At 40.0% G+C, this 19699-nt stretch overlaps 1 protein-coding gene across 15 annotated transcripts in view; it reads right to left on the reverse strand.

Annotated features, from left to right (window-relative positions):
- The window catches only part of caprin2 (caprin family member 2), a 57022-nt gene that overhangs the window by 14833 nt on the left and 22490 nt on the right, over positions 1–19699 (reverse strand). For 8 of the 15 annotated variants that reach the window (XM_043709008.2, XM_087997492.1, XM_087997495.1 and 5 more), the window contains 5 exons: positions 15058–15192; positions 12991–13174; positions 12589–12777; positions 5726–5820; positions 844–910 (listed from right to left, as the gene is read on the reverse strand). In XM_043709008.2, coding sequence (XP_043564943.2) covers positions 844–910; positions 5726–5820; positions 12589–12777; positions 12991–13174; positions 15058–15192 — 670 coding nt within the window. The remainder of the gene's footprint in view (positions 1–843; positions 911–5725; positions 5821–12588; positions 12778–12990; positions 13175–15057; positions 15193–19699) is intronic. The other 7 variants (XM_087997494.1, XM_087997489.1, XM_087997487.1 and 4 more) reach the window with 4 other exon arrangements.

The following is a 19699-nucleotide window of genomic DNA, read 5'->3' on the forward strand; positions in this document are numbered from 1 at the left end:
CAAATATTCCAAGCAAATGGAAGCCAATAAAACGGATGTGGCTTTTGCAGACTCCAGGTGACTCAAAACTGCAACTTGATTTTCCTAAAGCTTTTCATATGCAAAGTAGTTTTACCAACTAGTCACGTGCACATTAAAAATTATTCTACTAATTAATCCAGCATTAGTTTTCCCATCTCCATATCAAATAAAAAGTCAGAAATAAACCAGATTGGTCCCATTTAGTAAAACTAGTAGATTTTTTTAAAACCAACTTTCACTTCAATATCTATTCAAGTTGGAGTCGGAGGATTCATGAAGCCTTGTTGAGGGAAAATCCTCAGATTATTAGGATGCAGCTATGTCTCCATTTCAGCTTTTGTTAATATTTCAATGCTTTGTAGAATAGATGGCAGGCAAGTGCAGATGAGACAAAACCAGACGGACTTTATAAGAGAAGAGGAGGTAGTGATCTTTACAAATGATACTTTTCCTGGGACAGGTTCAACTTACTTCACTGATTTCTAAGAGGCATCTAACCTAGCAATGGAGCTAGTTGAAACGATAAAGAGTAAAAATTTACATTGCGCAATGTGTTGGCATGTAGCCAGGATGAACATGTTGCTGCTGTCACATCCACCCAATGATATGGCAGGGGTGATACCAAAGAGAAAACAGCCTAAAATAATGTTAGCCAACAACTCACTCAATTTGTCCTTTTTTCAGGAAGGATTTAGAGAATTGCACTACTTGGTTACCATATAGTTGAGACCAATTATTAACCTACTTAGGTTTGACTACAAAGCAACTAATATGGTTCTTAAACCTTAGTCCCAAGGATAACATTAAGCATTACATAATTACCTCCTCTCATGGTCCCACGAGGCCCAACTCCTGCACCACGTTTGTAGTTCTGCTGGTAACCAGACTCCTGCAAAACAGCAGACATTGTAGTCAAACAACGGGGAACAGGCCCATCCAAGATTAAAACAGAATTTGGGGAGCAGAAGACCTTGTTGATCATCATCTGCAACATATTCTGCATTAGTTAATGCAAAAACTCCATCGTCTGATTCGATGCTTTCCAGTTTACACTGTAAATGCTGTGAAAACACCTTCAGACACTTTAAAAGGCATGGCATCAAAATCCAACAGTAACCCACAAGACTTATTAGGAAAGGATGAACAAAAAAGTTGGCCAAAGTAGTCAGTTTTCAGGTAGCACCAGCAATAGTATTGTCACAATGAACACCCTATGGCATGCAGGTGTATGTTGTCCTTTTTCTGGACGTTCAGAGGTTCCAAGCTGTCTATTTTAACCCAATGAAGGCTTGAGGCACCTGAAGATTTTTTTTAAAAAGAAAAGTTGTAACAATTCAAATAGCAAGCTCTCACCCAACCAGGATTTTGAGTTTGAGTGTAGTTTTAAAGCAGTTGTTGGGGTCTTGAAGCTGGATGTGGAAGCAGTTTTGCCTGTTCAGCTACAAGCTGGAATCCTCTCCGTCTTGCATGCACTTTTAGCAGCAGGAAGTCTGTATGACTATGTGCCTTTGCAAAGTGTTTTGATTGGACGTTAACATTTCGGAACAGTTACTGTTTAGCAGTTAAATCAAAGTTTTCCAATATATAGTTAATTATTCCATTTTTTGTTGTATTTTAATGGTAAAGAATACACTTTAGAGTCAGAGACCAGTAGTTTCACCAATTGAATTGCATCCAGAGCAATTTCTGGCACATGCCTTTAAAATAAGAAAAAGTTTCAGGCCAGGCTATTTTGATGGGCTTTACTCGCTCATAACACTATGGATGGAAGCAGAAGTGAAAAATTAGGATGGGGTGGGGTGTCAGAATGCAAGCACAGATCCAGATAAATTTGGATGAAAAACAAAAAGATAGTGAAGCCATGGGAGCAATTCCTAAACACAAGGACAGAGCATCCTAAAATGAAACGTCAGATTGGAAACCTAAGAACGAGCACAGTCACAAGCAAAAGGCAGGCCAGACGATGGAGTTAGAATTCTAAAGGTCCCCTATGATTTTGCATTTCAAATCTGTCTGTGTTGGGTTTTGCCACATGGCTGGAATTACGATTCCTTTCCAGACCACCTTGAAACCATCACCAAATAGCTTCAATAGACTTCACTGCTCAAGACCAAAAACAACTTTTAAAAACTGCTTCCAGGAAATTCGACTCCATTCAAAAATTTCTTGGGATGTAAAGATAAACACAGCAAAATAATTAAATTGTCACATTCGTGTTAATATCAATTTTTTGCCAGTTTGCAATAAGGCTAAAGTAGGATTATCAGTCAATTTTTAACGTATTGATAGTACACCAGCGGCATCCAGAGATTAAGTTTCATTTGGGAAGCAAATGATACAAATCCAAAAAATATTGGCATCTCAGACAAAATATATTTGCTTCTAGAGATGGAGTTTAAAATTGGATTGTCAAGTGGAAGGAACCAATATAGTAAAAATGGATTGTTCCTAAAAAAGATAATGAAGTAAATCGGACTTTCCATACTCTTCACAGTAATTTAACTAGAGATATTAGTGTAGAATCTACCAAGCATTTCAAATCTTCAGCAATATCCAGGATTTATGGCAATTTTGTAGGAATGATCACAATTGAAGGAGTGAAAGAAAGAAAACCCCTGGAGCACATAGAATGGCCTTCTTTTGGATCTGGTCAAGCAGCCTATTTTTAACACCTTAGAATATCTGCAGTATTAAGGACAGTTAATGACACTGCAAGGCAACAGAAAGATGGATGGCAATATCTGCCTTACAAGTCACAAAATCAAGACAGCATTACTGCCAAGCTGCAAATCACTTCAAGATTCCAAAACAGTTTTTGGCAGTGTTGCAATCAGTGGTGAGAACTGGGTGCAGAAAACGTTAAAATAGATGACTGGGATCTGGATTTAAATCAGTGCAGAATCAAAAAGTCACAATATATACAACATTGGAAACACTAGGATACTTGGGCAGTGTAATACTTTAAGATACAGCAGGAATAAATGGACACAGACAAGAATTGAACCCAAGACTCAAAAGCTCCTCACTTTAGGGGCTGGTTGCCCTCATGTCTGCACCAGTCAATAACTTAAATAATCCTATCATGTAAAATGGAGTGCCTACACATTAGGAAGGAATCAAAGCATGGCTTTACTAGAGATACTGGCTCATTTGAGATTTGACAAACCAGCGCTACATTACCAGCACTGGCATTTAACCAGCTTAAGCACCTAAGAGCAACATTGAAGAATTTTGAATTCTACAAATTATTAAATTTTAAAGTCTGCAAGAAGCCTCTTGGATAGAAAATTGGATGGAGAGAAAAAGGCAGGTGAAGCAGCATTAGGTCACAGACCAGCCATAAGCTTATTTAATTGCTAAACAGGCTAGTGGACTGTAGCATGCCTCTAGCATGAGCCAGAAAATTCAAAAAATCTAATGCAATTTATGCATCCTAAAAAAAGTCGACTTGAAGATAGAGTTTAAAAAAAAAACAAGTGAACAGATGCAAGTTATACTGACTGAATCAAACTCAATTTCTACAAGTGGACTTTGTACCAGGAGTAAAGAGGAATGTAATACAAGTTAAGTGGAAGTAGCCCATTTGGCCCAAGCAGCCTTCAATTCTGTCCTAACTGATTTGATTGTGAACTTTAACCCTAGGCTCCACTGCAGATATAAAATCATGGGTCCAGCCTCCAATCCATTGTTGTGGATATTTTTAGAATCAAGTACCTCATCGCCATGTTAAAGTGGGGGAGCTATTACTTTTAAAAAGATGTGCCGCTGTTTTAGATACTTCTAAAGTAAGCCATTCTCAGCATCTGCTGTGTCAAGCCATCTACTAACATTGTCACACAAGAATAAATTGATAAGGCAGGAGGGCCTAACATTTCCTGAAAAGGCACCAGCCAAGGTAGGAAATCAGCAGAGAGAACCTTCTGAGCCATTCCCTATGCAAATCTGTCCTCAAGGATGAAAGTGTACATAGTACTGTTTACACCTTTGCCCCGTACAGGTGTACTACAATACTTTTACACAAATGACACCTGACATGACTTCAAGGCCCTAGGGAATCAAAGACCCTCCAGTGGGTGTTTGTCAAGTACAAGCTCCCTTAGTAACAAGCAATACCTGGAATTCACTACTTGAATCCTCCATACAGGAGACTTATCGGGGCCCTCTTGTGGCACAGCAGTAATGTTCCTACCTCTGGACAGGAGGCTAGGTTCATCTGCTGCAGAGGTATGCAGTAACATCTCTGAACAGTTTGAAAAGTGAAAAGGATAAAGCAGACCTATTTGGCCTTAATAGCCTTTGCACATAATATCTAACTGGTTATACAGTGTTATTTTAAAAAAAATTGGTGGTTAGTCAGAAAAAAACATGGAAGTCCAATTTGGGTGGTGGGGAGTCACTCAAACATAAACGCTGGTTGTGGTTGTCCAATATGGGCTTTGCTTCTAAATCTGACTAGATAGGTGTTTTACTAATGGTGGTGGGGCAGTCACTCAGTTGAGAGTGAGACCACTGCTGGGTAAAAGAAAAAAAGAAGAGACCCAAAAAGGCTTGTGGCAGTGGTACTATCCCTGCCTCTTGACTATGAGGCCCAGATTGAAGTCCCACACCTTCCAAAGAGGTGAAATAGCATCTGGACAGGTGGATTAGAAAATAAAGCAGACCCATTTTACTGGCTAGTGGTTAAAAAAGTCAGTGATTTGGCAGCAGGGAAAATTCAGCAAGAACACTTATTTAAGTAAAAAAGTGCAGATCAATGGGGGGCTCTTGTGATGTAATGGTAGTGTCTCGCATGTGAGTCAGGAGGCCTGGTTTCACATCTCATCTGCTCCAGGTATGTATAATAACCTTAGGTTATTTTAAAGTCAACCTATACAGCAGACCCAGGGATTAGTCTGCAGAACTGCTTGTACAAGGCTGCAACTGGTCCAGGTACACCACTGTTAGTGGCTCTATTTCAGTGTTGAGAAATTAAAATGTTCCTTTCTAGTCAAGCTTCTAGTTTAAGATTTTAAGAATTTGCAATTCATATATAAAGGAACCTTTGATCCCCACATCCTGTTGTTATCTAAATATTATACTTCATCTGATTTTTTAAAAACCTGCTTGCTTAAGCAAATTGTAGACTGTATCCTCAATTTGCTTTCAAACCTTCAGACCATCAGTAGACTTTGTTGCAATCTACAAGGGGCCCTCAATATTAACATGGATAGTAAATATTGGAAGCCCCAGAAATGCTTCTGGTCAGAAACTGGAGCACCATAAGGATTGTACATTTAATAAAAAAACTATTTAGACTGTATTCAATGGTCCATTGCAGACTATGTTACATACAAGTGAATTTGTTCACTGTTTGAAAGACAGGGTATTTTTTTGGGGGGGGGGGGGGGGGTGATGAAGAAGGAGGAGAGGAAAAGGAAAGTGGGGGGGAAGGAAGAGGAGAAGCAGGCATGCTACACTTGTGGATTCCAATGCGGCCCTTTTTAGAAGGAATAAAAAAGGCACAGTTCAAAAAAAAACAGGACTCACTGTATCATGAATTCAATAGATTGATCTAACCAGTAAACAAATCATCTACAAAAACTAATTTGTCTTTTATTCATTCTGGGCTCGAGTTGAGAAAAATGAAGTTTGCAAACGCAGGCAGAAAAGTCTACAGAATTGTTAACCCAATTTGTTATTTACAATGGTATATGGCAATCCTTACCCTTGGAGTATATGGCATCCCAGGGTACTCCCTATTTGGAAAAGGTCCATATGTTCCATTGCCAGGTATGGGAATTCCTCTGTAGGCATCAAATCCTGAAAAAAAAACAGCGACAAAGGTAGTGCTAAACCTTTAAGTAAAACCAACTTAATGCATACACACAAAATCAAGGTAGTTCATTGGGAGCCTTTAAAAACTAGAAGTCTCCTCAAACATGTTTCACTTTTTGAACAGCAACCCATGGTGCAGCTCACCATTGTCTGAAAGGGATGGGACAATTTTAATAATATCCAACTGTATTCTGCTGCCCATCCATAACAGACCAACTTGCCCAAGTTACTTAATGCGTGCAAAAGAATTCCTGCATCCTGATCGTCAGCTGGATAAGTTTACTGCAAATCATTATGCTACCTCACCATAACAGCAAGGAGAAAATGATTTGTTGAGAGACAGTATTATCAGAACCTGCTTTCCACAAGATGGCAGGACACCAGAACAAGTTTACATGGAAGTGAGCCAAACCTAGAAAACTCAAAAGAAGAAAGCAAACTGGCTTGAGCTAAAGTGTCAGTGACACAGATGTAATACATATCTTGAGTAGTTTCGAAGGCCATGGAGGAAGAACAATTTAATTCATATCACAGCTAAGGGGGAAAGCCTACTTCTCTACCTATTCCTAAAGACTGTATTTTGCAAGTTAGAAACGGGAGACCATTCAGTCAACAATGTAATTTATAATTTATTGTTATTTGTTTACATTCCTGACCACCACTGTAATCTTTACTTTCCTTGACCAATCGACACCGCTCTGCCTTATGAATCCAGGGCCCAAGGCAGAAGAACTCCAAAGTCTTTTAACTCAAACTCTCATGCCCTGAAAAGGTGACACCCACCCTTTCTAAAAAAAAAAAAGGGGCTCTAGTTCTGGACTCACCCATGAGAGTAAACATCACTTCCATTGCTATTTGTCAAGGTTATTTAAGATTTTTTATACTTCCAATCCATTCCTCCTTCACTCCAATGCAAAGTAGTTCTCAGCCAATCTGATCTTTATTAGATTTAAGGAGACCAAAACATCTAATTCAAGATGCAATCTCAATGCCCTGGAACTGAAGCACATCACATCCTTATTTTTACATTCAATCCAACAGAGCCAGCATTGCATTAGCCCTCAATTACATGAGGTGCCACCGTACTTTAACTACAGCATCTGGATCCTCCATCTCAGCCACGGTCCATTCTTTTCCATTCAGGTCAGGCTGCTTTTCAAGCTCTTAGTGCACTACTTCACATTTTTTTCCACATTATATTCTGCCAGATTTGTACTACCACATCCCATAATGCATCTGCACCATTACATCATCTTCACTACATACTTCATTCGTTTGCTAAATTTAGTCAATGTCTCCTTCACAATTTATATCAATGAATTAGGTGAAGGGAAAGATTGAAGTCAAGACAGCTGTGGGACCCCATTGGTCTCATGCTGCCAGATCAGGAAAACAAAAATCCACCTATGCATAATCCAGCTGCCTGAGAGCCATCTAGTTATGCCAGTCCAAAGCCCATTACATAAACACAACCTAACTTGGATGGCAACTTGCCTTCTGGAAATTAAGATACAGTAGAATGTGTTCATCATCCACACTGCAAGTTGCTTATTCAAACAACTTACTGACTTTTTGAAGACAGGAAGTGGCTTTGTGAAAGAAACATAACCTTGCAGTTTCTCTTCACCCTATTATCTCCTTACAGAAACTTCAATACCAGCACCATGATAAGACAACTGAAATGGCTTTCCATCACCATCCCTTTTCAAAGAGGCATTATATTTGCCTCCAAGATGGAACATTTCTAGAATGTAGTGAGTTTTGGAAAATTAGCACTAACACACCATCACCTCATTGCCCTAGAGTTTTGAAGATGGCTAAAGTCCATAAAGACCTGAAAAACTGATGAACCCTCAAATCCTACTTGCTGAGTACCACTTCCCTAGGAGGTAATGTCACCAAGTTCCTCTCTTTCCACCTCTTAAATATACAGCTATTTCTGGGACATTGTGCAGTCATGGCAACAGACATTACAACTATCATTTCCTAATTGACCATTAACTCTTCTCAAAAAGAGAAGACTTCCTATTCAGGTACAAACCACCTTCACTATTCATATCTTTCTAACCTGCTTAAAATTTGTCAGATCATCAAGAATAGAGTCATTTGACATGCCAGCAGTATTCCAGTGAATTGATCTGCACTGACCTTGGAGATTCATTCTTTCAACAGTAACTTCCTGAATCAAAAAGATAATTAATATATCCACAGATTAGAGTATGCAGCCTAATCAATAATCTTTACTAGTAGTTTTTCCTTCCAGTTTGAGGCCCTCTTTCACCTCAATTAACCAGAGATCATGCACCATCACTTTGGATTACAGGAGGATGATAGTCCAAGGGATGCTTCTGAATACTTTATCAGTCTTTTAGCCCAATATCCCAGCACACTTCAGGGCAACTATTGTGAGGTTTTAAGGCTTAGCTAGCTGAAGTCTAAAAATATTTGACTTCGATCAACATTTCCACCTTTCAGAAAGTGAAAAATTTGTATGATTACTTCTACCAACAGGTAATGAATCAAATTGTGCAACTAGTAAAACAAAATACTCAAGTGCCCTTACACCTGTAGGCAAATGGATAATAAGTGTAGAACAATTGTTATTTTTGCCTCAGGCCTGTAAAATAAGTCATCTTCGAGACTGGGAATGTGAACTGCAGAACCAGCTAGTACACCAACAGGATAACGCATTCACAACTGGCACTCTATTGTCTTGTCTACAGACTGAAGATGGGCAGGCCATGGATGGAGCAAGAAGTTTAGTGATCAGATGAAAATAATTTTGGGAATTCATAAAACAGGTGCAGAAAGCATTGAAACTATTAAAACGTTAAGCTCGCCAAGTCAACATTTGAAATAGCAGCTCTGGGTAATCCATAGTTTACGTTTGGAGTAAAATTATCACTGGTTATTTAAAACTCCCACAGACCTTACATAATGTTGGATAGTGCTACACAGAATTTGATGTGAACTTTAGAAATCAGACACGGAAGGTGCATGTCAGCAGTAAACCCTTCTAAATATTAAATTCTACATACTCCACATCAGAGGTGAATGTCCAGGGCAAGGTACAGTTAGAAACTCAGTCAGTCCCCATGACTCCACAACCACTTATGCACATTAGCAGCTCCACTCCAGTAACTGAGTCAGTTCAGTTCAAAGGCCAAACCAGGGAGACCAGCATTCAGACTGGTGTCCACAAGGCTGACCCATCCTTTTTCCTCAGACAAAAAGGGATTGACAGATGCATTCCTAGAGACTATGGGAGGTGTGCAGGTCAGCATCAATTACTCAGCAGAATAGGAGGCCGATTTCCCTGTGAACAGTGGTGGTGGCAGACAAAAACTGGTGGCAGAGCCCCTTCATCCTATTCAAAGATATTACACTAAAGAAAAATAGGTAGGTGATTGGTAGGTATTTTATGTCTCAATTAAACTTCTTAAGAGAAAAGTTAGCAACGTCACTTTCAAAATATTTAACATGCAAGTTAATTAAATAGGAAATGGTTGGGCAGGTAGCAGTGTGTTGCTGGTGGACTCCAGTGCACACATTTGGCTGATCAGGAGCCTCAGCTCAATTATAAGATTTGTAACAGTCTACGATGGACAAAACATTTGACAAAAATCAATGGGACTTAAGATAGACAATTCAGCAGTACCTGATGGCCTGAAATCAAAAAAACGTTTCTAAAAACAAAAGAAAGTGGCTAGAGCTTGAGGGAATTGGTTGAAACATCCCACAACTCTCAGGGAAGGTTTCAGTGGACTGGAAAATTGCTAATGTGACCTAACATTCAAGACAAAGCAGGAGATTACAGGTTAGTTGCTTAAATCTCATGTTGGGACAGTGCTGGATTCCACTAAAGGAGATGGCAAGGCATTTACAAAAGCTAATACAATCAACATGGTTATATTAAAAGGAAGCCATGTTTGACATTCATTGGATACTGAGGATACAAGCAGAATTGAAGCCGAACCAGTAGATTTGCATTTGGATTTCTAGAAGCCAAAAATAATAGAAACAAAAGATTTTGCCAAGGATTAGGGTGGTTAGCACTGCTGCCCCAGCGCCAAGGACCCAGGTTCAATTCCCACCTTGGGCAACTGTGTGTGGAGTTTGCACGTTCTCCCAGTGACTGCATGGGTTTCCTCCCAAAGATGTGCAGGACAGCTGAATTGGCCAATCTAAATTGCCCATAATGTTGTTAGGTGCATTAGTCAGGGGTGAATGTAGGGGAATATGTCTGGATGGGTTGCTCTTCGGAGGGTCAGTGTGGGCTAGTTGGGCTGAAGAGCCTGTTTCCACACTATAGGTTATGTAATCATTAGAGCTCTGTTTGGGGTAATGCACCAACTTGATCAAAAATTGTTGAAGACTAAAGAAAGGATGGAGCTTAAGATGTGAAAGATGAACTGGTGTAATCACGCAGCCATCATGAAATGCTGAAGCATCTGTACAGAACACACACACCTTCCAACCAATTGTCTAACAAGCCAGTAAGGAGATTCCAACCAGGCTCCATAATGCTTTAAAATAAATCAAGGCCATCAGTCACATATGAACATCGATACTTCAAAACTGAAGATAGGTTGCACAAGAGTTTTGTTTTTACAAACTGATGGGTAACGTTAGAATCTGTCATCAAATTATAGCCAATTCAATTAACATTTAACCAGCTCCTACCGTCAGTGTGCTGCACTGGCAATTCTCTAAACATGGTCAAGTCAAAGTCAAAACTAAAATATTTCCTCACCCAATTTCAATCTTCATATGGAAACCAGCACATCCTCAAGACTGGTCTTAAGGTTTTCCATTCCAAAAAAACTTTCCTTTTTGAAAAGAAATTGTCCTAGCATTTGATATTTTGTCTCGGTCTTCAGAGGAAGGAAGAGTAAAATCTGCTGTTTGATTTCCAACTCACTGCATCACCTACATTTATGTTCCACTTCAGTGGAAAGATTTTTACAAATAGTGAAGAGAATTGCTTAAGGGTGCCCTCCTTGAGATCACCCAAGGATCCCTTATGTCCTTTTCAGTTTGAAAGACTTAGATTGGTTGTTCTGCATCCATCTGCAAGATCTTATGCTTGTACTTCTACAAGTCTTTGTAATGTTATTCTCAATTAGAGAATTGAGAATAAGAAGTCATCTTAGTTCAGCAGTAAACTTGCGCTCGAACTTTATCCAACATCCTGCTTTACCCATTCTGGCCAATTCTTCACTTTCTGTATGATGGACATCTATCCAAATTCTACTCATGAAAATTAGCATCTTAACACTTGACAAATATCTTCACATTTTGGATTGCTGTTTGGGATGAGGGCATTTGTTTAAAGCTAAATAGTGCAACATGCCATTCTACAACAGCTATACCGCGAACTTTGATCCACCTCAAATCAGATGTCAAACTATTTCAACATGCAAAACCAAAACTGGGGACCAATATCCATTCCTCTGTTGCTTAAAACATGGAGTAATTAAGCAACCTGAAATTCTGCTGGTTTATCACACTGGTGAAATGAAATTTCACAAATGCAGGCCAGTGAAACAAGAGTGAGGGGAAAAAAAAAACTAAGTTCATTCTATAAATCAAACCACAAATCAAACACAAAAATAAACATATTTCATCTCAGCAGGGTACTGAATTACTCCCTCCCCCACAAGTGGCCATTCTAAGACAAACAGGCGATTCAACCCTCATAGTTGCGACTACTATAACTGAAAATCCCTTCCCACTAAGCGATTCTATCCCAAATATATCCTTCTGTCCTTTGTTCCCTCAAATAAAAAAAGTGTCTGCTTTACCCCATACACTCCCAACCCAATATAGTCTTAGTAATTTCCAAGTTTTTCTCCATTCCTTAGCTAATGAAAGTTATCCTTAACTCGATCACACTTTCTGATACTCATACTTATGGCCTCCAGTTCTGGTCTCTCCACAAGGAAGAGTGGAAATTACTCCGTCTTAAACCTTTCACTTAAACTGCTATCATGCGTCAAAGATTTGAAAGTTGACTGGCACGGTGCACAACACAATGTGGGTGATGCCACCAAACACCAAGTGTCGCAAATAGTACCTGCTGGTTTCCTCTGGATGCTCCAGTTTCCTCCCAGTCCAAAGATGTTTGGGGAATGTGAATTGACTATGCTAAATGCTAGGTTTCAGGGATAGAGGGCTAGGTCTGGATGGGATGCATAGATGGTTGGTGTGGACCCATTGAGCCAAATGGCCTCTTTCCACACTGTAGGGATTCTATGAATCAATTTTATGGTCTGACTCCTTGCTTCGGAATGAAGTAACCAAGGAGTAAAATATCTCACCCTGAATTGCACATAATTGAACCAGAATGTCATTTCAAGCAAGGAAATTTGCCAAGTGAGACATTTTTAGTAAGTACATTGCAAGTCAAACAGTACAAGTACCAGGACTGCTCAAGCCACATTTAAAATAAAATGCAATTCAGGAGAAGAGCAAATCAGGAAGGAGAATGAGACAAATTAGAGGTGACAAAATACATGGCAACCTTGAGCAAAAATAAAAAAAAGGTGAAGTCACCTACAGCTTTTGTAATAGAGAATGTAGGATTCATAACATCCACTCAAGGCCTCGGTTTAAATGTTAAGACTTGTGCATCCTATGTAGAGGATCAGATCTCTAGTGGGACTTGAGCACTGACTCATAAGAATTTTAACAATTTAGGTTTAGTAAAACAAAATTAAGCAGCCATTTTGTGCTACACATTTTATACTGTACCTATTTGTACACCTTTATATCCATTACTGGAACCACGGTACGCATTAACGATTCCTCTGCCACCTCGTGCAGCCCCCCTTACAGCACCTCTGCTTCCAAAGTAGGGTTGGCTTGGTCTTGGTAAAGGATTATTTGGCTGACTGTGGGGTAGAAAAACGGGGGTCCCATTGGCAACTGATGTAGGTTCTTCTGACGAGAAACAAAGCCAGGGTCAATTTAAACAGCACTCGAGCATAAATCCTTAATTGACAAAAAAACAACCAACCACATTAGTGCATCTAACTAGGTCAGTAGGAAGGAATGTTCTAAAGATATGTTATAACTATTTCATGAAGTTAGACCAGAGAGATATTCATGTACACTTTCAAACAGAAAAATTTCCTATAAACTCAAATTCAATACCTGTTAAAGATTCCTGCGTCAGAGCATTTTGCTCTACAGCATGTGAAGATTGGACAGACACAGGCTGAGGTGGAGTCTGAGTACTTGCTGTAATCAAACTTTGATTAAAGGCAGGTGAATATGGAGCATCAGATTTCACTTCCTGTTCACTTCTTGGAGGAAGAGGAGCATTCACATTGAACACCTGCAAGACAACGAGTTTTGTTTTTCATTTCATTATGCATTTAAGTTAAAGTTAATTGTGACTAGGCTGTGAATTGAACTTTGAAGCCATAAGGATAGGTAACACTAATCTAGCCAACAATATGGTCATCCTGTGAAGGAACAAAACCTATCATAACATTAACATTTGGGGCAGCAACGTGGCTGTGGTTTGAACTGCTCCCTCACCGCACCAGAGGGTCTGGTATGATTGCAGCCTCATGTGACTGTTTGTGCAGTTTGCACATTCTCCCAGTGTCTTGTGGGTTTCCACCTGGTACCATGATTTCCTCCCACAGTCCTAAGATGTGCAAGTTAGGTAGATTAGCAATGCGAAATTGCCCATTGTGTGCAGGGACACAAGTTAGGTGCATTAGCCATGGGAAATACAGGGATAGGGAATGGGTCTGGGAGAGAAACTCCGGGTCAGGTGTGGACTTGTTGGGCCAAATAGCCTGTTTTGATACTGTAGAGATTCTATTCTATAATTCTTAACATTAACTCTAATGGGGTGTTGGGGAACCTTAGAGGTTTAAGAAAGGTTGAGGGGGTGTGGACAGGGTGGATACAAAAGCAGCTGTTACCTTGTTAGCGACCTTTCAATTTCATAAAAAGGTGAAAAAGCAAGAGATGAGGACAAAAGAAGTTTCACCAACGGTAGTTGAACTCTGTAATGGAGTGTGCAGGAAGGGTAGAGAAAGGAAACCTCACCCTCTTCACAAAGAAGGAACCTGGACAAGCACTTGAAGTGTTACAGTATTCAAGACTATGTGCCAAGTGCTGGAAAGCAAGACTAGTGTAGGTGGGGATTTTCTTTTTATAAAGACTGTCGTCAGAGGAGACATTGGGCTAAAGGGTCTCTTCAGTTATTGGCCATTGAAACCAAGTGAGCTTCAGAAATGCTGAGCCACCCACTGTTCATTTATGCCTAGGACATAAGAATTTGACACTGCAAGTCTGTCCACTCCCATTATTCAATTTTGGAAGAGTCTTTGCAAAACCATGAGTCAAGTGAAGACCAAAAAAAAAGTACTTGAACATGTTGGACCCTTGTACAGATTAGACAGCAGACAGCATTAGTCCATACAATCACAGCAAAATTCTTAAGTTAGCTGATGGTTTCAGTATTAAAGGTGTACAATTCAGTGAAGTTAGATTTGCCTCAACAACCCCCCAAAAAAACCAAACAAACACATTCCAAAGGAGACAGCAAAAATTCTATCACACCAGGATGGACAATTCAGAAAAAGTGACAACTTTCACTGGCTCTGCAATACAAAGTGGTCAATTAAATTTCCCCCACTCAAACACTTCAGGATTTAAACATGCTGTTGAGTCAAAGAAACCCCTAACGCTTGCTTCACTACTAAGGTCACAGCAGTGCAATTTGAAAGAGTAGACATCCTAAAGCTGTTCCAGTCCCACAGCCTCCTCCAACAGCTCCCTAAAGTGTGCTTTCCTCTACCTCAGAATCCCTGCCCTCTGATGGCTCAGATGGTCAGTTGCACAAAAGTACTTTATAAAGAAAAGATCAATGGTCACCAGCAAGCTCTTCTAGAAGCTTACTTTATTAAAATCAAAAAAAGGTGCAACTAAAAACCAAATGTGTTATTCATGGAACTATTAAGTGCCTCAGAGATGTATATCCCTATACCAGAAAGCAAACTGATGAAACAGCCCACAAACATACTTGGAGCTAGAGAGGGTACCCTGTTTGATAATACAGTTGCCTCTGAATAAATTCAGTACCTCTAAAGTACAAACAGATGGAAACCCACCATTTCCTTTAAGGCAGGAGTGCCAAATGTCTATGCAAAGAAAGAGAAAGGACAGTTTGTCCAAGTTAAACCAGTCTCAGCCACTCACAGTCTGCATAGCCTGAAAAGGTGTGGTCTTCATGCTAACTGGAGAATTGCTTACTGGAGTCTGGCGTCCCAGTCCTTGGGGTGTTACCATTATTGCATCATACACAGCAGTCTGGTTGTTGGGCAGAGTAGTCACCTGGTGGAATTGACAGACAAGCAATCAAGAGATCCTGTAATAATGTTCTTTCAAACCCACTCAAGCCACTGCCAGGTGTCAGCATTTTTAATTTTTTTTAAAAAAAGCACAAAACCATTAGTCACCAGTGTCAGAAACAAGTGCATGCTGACTGCAAGCAACCAGAAAATCTATTTAATGCTGAGTTAGTTTGTTTTCCTAAAGCGTCAGAAGTGTGAACAGTCGACTCCTGTCCTGTTAAATGTTGAAGGGAAATGGATATCCTGAAGCTTCTGACATGATTGCATAGGGGAAAGATGCATTGAACAGGAAAAGTCAGAATTCACTAGATCAAGACTTCACATGTGTTTGAATACAGGGCAGGGCTGATTTGTTACACGAAGAGACAGTGCTGCTGGATTCTGCAGAGAATCAAGCTTGTACTTCAGACAATATTCAGTAGTTGCTGCATATAGCATATTAGCCAACTGTGGGGTCAGGACTAAATCAATTGGCAACAAAAACAAAGATTCACGGTGATCACCTAATGTTTAGCCTGATGGAAAACCTGAAGCTACACTGCCCCACCCCAACATCACTTTTACACAAACTACACAGTTCTTAAAAATCAACACAGTATACCAATGTGACAGACTAGCCTATTTGAATTGATTCACTTGTGATGGATACTTTCTTCAGCCATTTATTGCAAGTTTGGGCTCTCAGTTAGAGTTAGTGAACTGTGGGTTTTCAGCGTTTGGTTAATAATTCACATGCAATTATTTCTGCAGCCATGGAGATTTATTTTCAAGTAGGAGGGGGGCTAATTTTAGAAGAAATGAATGCTCGTGCGATTTTTGTTTCAAAGCTTTAATTGTTTTGCAGTCCCACAATTTTAAATAACAGGACCTCCGAGAATTTTGAAGCTTCAACCGTGAGGTAACACCCATCACATGGGCAGGAATTTTCTGTTTTATTAGGTTGGGAGCTCCAATTACTCCTTGGAAGATTAATGTACAGACTAGTACTGAGAGAAACAATGAACTAGGTTACATTAGAAATGTTAACATTAATGCCATACAAGTAGTATGAAGAAAACTTGAGGTTACTGGATGAGTTTAAACTCAAGTAGATAACTCCATGCAAAATTCATCTACAGTTCAACCTACACTATTGGGACCATCACTTCAAAAATGAGAAAACATTGAATTACAGTCCAGAATCTGAATTTAGAACAACAGCTGATTTTAAAAACAAAAGACTGATGTTTGCTGTTGGGAATTGGCCTAAACCATAAGAATGCAGGTTAGATTTCTGCTCTAAGGCACTGTAGAATTTTTGGCATTAAGATGTTGCTGTGCACATGGACTGGCAGCTGGTTGTATGTTACACTGGTTGGCCAGCATTTGTTCTCATTTGATTGACCAACCACAAAATTGAAGGAAAAAACCAAAACAAGTGAACTGGCTCACTACATTTTGGGCAGGCAGTAGTTCTGTACTGGAAGCTTTCAGATGGAGTTATCCACTTGCTGAAAGTTAGGAGGGAAAAACCTCAGGTCTGTAAGTAGTAATTTGCATGTATTTACTGTGGAGAAGGACATGGAAGATAGAAATGAGGTAAACTATAGATGGTGACATCTTAAAAGTGTCCATATCACAGGTGGTGGTGCTGAATGTCTTAAAACACAAAAGTAGGTAAATCCCCATGACCTGATCAGGTGGACCCTAGAATTCTGTGGGAAGATAGGGAAGTGATTGCGGAGCTCCTTGCTGACATTTATATTGATAGTCACAGGCGACATGCCAAAAGACTGGAAGTTGGCTAACAGTGCCACCATTTAAAGAAAGGTAGTAAGGAAAAGCCAGGAAACTATAGACCAGTGAGCCTCAGTGGTGGGCAGGTTGGAGCAAATCCTGAGGGATAGCAGTGGACGTGATCTATATGGACTTCAGTAAGGCATTCAACAAGGTTCCCCATGGGAGACTGGTTTGCAAGGTTAGATCTCAGAGAATACAGGAGAACTAAGCATTTGAAGATCGAACTGGCTCAAAAAAGGAAGACGGCAGAGTGGTGGTGGAGGGTTGCTTTTCAGACTGGAGGCCTGTGAGCAGTGGTGTGCCACAAGGGTTGCTTTTCATTTATAAAAAATGATTTGGATGTGAACATAGAATATACTTAAGTTTGCAAATGACACCAAAATTGGAGGTGCAGTGGACAGCAAAGGTTACCTCAGTACAGCTGGGGTAATGATTGGATGGGCCAATGGGCTGAGTGGCAGCAGATGGCGTTTAATTTAGATAATGGAGAGGCATTTTGGAAAAGCAAATCAGTGCAGGACTTCTGCACTTAATGGTAAGGTCCTGGAGAGTTTTGCTGAATAAAAAGAGACGCTGAGTGCAGGCTCATAGTTCCTTGAAAGTAGAGTCACAGATAGGATAGTTAAGGTTAAGAGAATGGTACTGGAAAAGCACACCAGGTCAGACAGCCTCAGAGGAGCAGGAAAATCAATGTTTCAGGCAAGAGCCCTTCATTATGTTAAAAAAATCAAAGTGTCAATTCTCCTGCTCCTCTGATGCTGCCTGACCTGCTTTGTATTTTCAGTACCACACTACTGATCTCCAGCATCTACAGTCCTCATCTTTCTCCATCATGAAGGTGGTGCTTGGTATGCTTTCCTTTATTGATCAGAATGGATTAAACTAGTTGGGGAGATCATGTTGCAGCTGTACAGTACATTGGTTAGATGACTTTTGGAATACTGCGTACAATTCTGGTCTCCTTCCTATCAGAAAGATGTTGTGAAACTTGAAAGGGTTCAGAAAGGATTTACAAGGATGTTGCTAGGTTTGGAGGATTTGAACTACAGGGAGAGGTTGAATAGGCTGGGGCTGTTTTCCCTGGAGCATCAGAGACTGAGGGGTGACTTAGAGGCTTATAAAATCATGAGGGGCATGGATAGGATAAGTAGGCAAGGTTTTTCCCTGGGGTGGGAGAGTCCAGAATTAGAGGGTATAGGTTTTTTGGGGGGGGGGGGGGGGGAGGAGGGGGGGGGGAGGAGGAGGAGGAGGAGTGGAAATATTAACAAAAGGAACAGCTCTTTCATAGAGGGTGGTGTGCGCAATGAATAAGCTGCCAGAGGAAGTGGAGACTGGTAATTACAACATTTAAAGGCATTTGTACACGTATACAAATAGAAAGGGTTTAGGGGATATGGGCCAAGTTCTGGCAAAAATGGGACAGATTTGGTTATGATGACTGGTCGGCATGGACAAGTTGGGCTGAAGTGTCTGTAAGATTTGGATTCTAAAATGAGGAAATGTCCAGAGGACAGCCCAAGCAATACAAAGTTACTTGAGAATATGAAATACACATTGTCCAAAGATTATAATGCCTGATATTACTTATTGAAACTACTACAATCGATCCAGCTAATGACTATTTCTTTCAAACTGATCTCTTAACTGCATCTAGAGAGAGAAGGAATGTCAACTTTTCAAGGAAGACAGATTTTAGATTGCAAATAAATTGCCTTGTAGTTTCTAGTCTGTTAAAGTTAAATGAACCTAGTTTAAACTATATCCTTTTCATAAAAAGGAGAAAAAGGATTGCAGATACTGGAATCTGTACTGAAAACTTCAAATACTGGAAGAGACCCACACAGAGAGACAAGATCTCCAGCATTTGATGTGTTCAGCTCACTTTATTTATTAAGTAGAGTTAGGAACAAATTCATTGAATGCTTTATTTTTCACTGTTGCTGAGGTGGATTTGGTTTAGCTCCTATCCACGTGTCTAACACTAACAGTGAGTGACATGAGTGAGAGTGGACTGTACAAGGGGTGTTACAGGGTACTGAACTAGGGATCTGTTAAGTGCTAAAGCGGTTTTTCTTTTCAATTTATTGAAGTGTTGTACTTTTAACTGGGCATTTACAATGGTTTGCTGAATGTGTTGCAAGTAGTTTAGCTTCTTCTACTAAGCTTGTTAAAGCAAATTATGTAGCATTGCATAATGTTCGAGACAGACCACTTTGTAAAGCCAAGAACAAAAAAAAACCAAGCCAGGTTTCAATCTGGGATCTGACTTGCCCAGTAACATCAGCTGGGATCATACCATGATAGAGAAAGGCAGCTCAACATTATACAAGGGCAACCCAAGTAGTTTGGTGCAACAGCCATTTCACTCAAGCAGAAGTTAGTCCTGTAGCAAGGTAACTACCTTTTGGATTCAGGAATCCTCTGCCCAAGGGTCTCACTATTAGGAGCATACCCACTTGTGGCCATTACAACTCAAACAGTACTGAATCACCAAATCACCCAACACTTCAGGGTATCACTGCTAACCAGATCCACCAGGCAACCCATGTCCATTCAAGATGGAGTCGGAGGACAAAACCCTCAGATTTAGAAGTAGTGTCAGCAGAGTCACAAAAGAAAGTGATCAAAGTTTCAACTTCAGAGAAGTAACTGCTCTCAATCTATACAAATAACGGAGAATGGTAACAACTTAAAACACTTCCTGGAGT

This window comes from Chiloscyllium plagiosum, unplaced genomic scaffold (genome assembly GCF_037043375.1).
Source record: "Chiloscyllium plagiosum isolate Xiang-an unplaced genomic scaffold, Cpla_swu_hap1 HiC_scaffold_19, whole genome shotgun sequence".
In the NCBI taxonomy this organism is placed as follows: Eukaryota; Metazoa; Chordata; class Chondrichthyes; order Orectolobiformes; family Hemiscylliidae; genus Chiloscyllium; species Chiloscyllium plagiosum.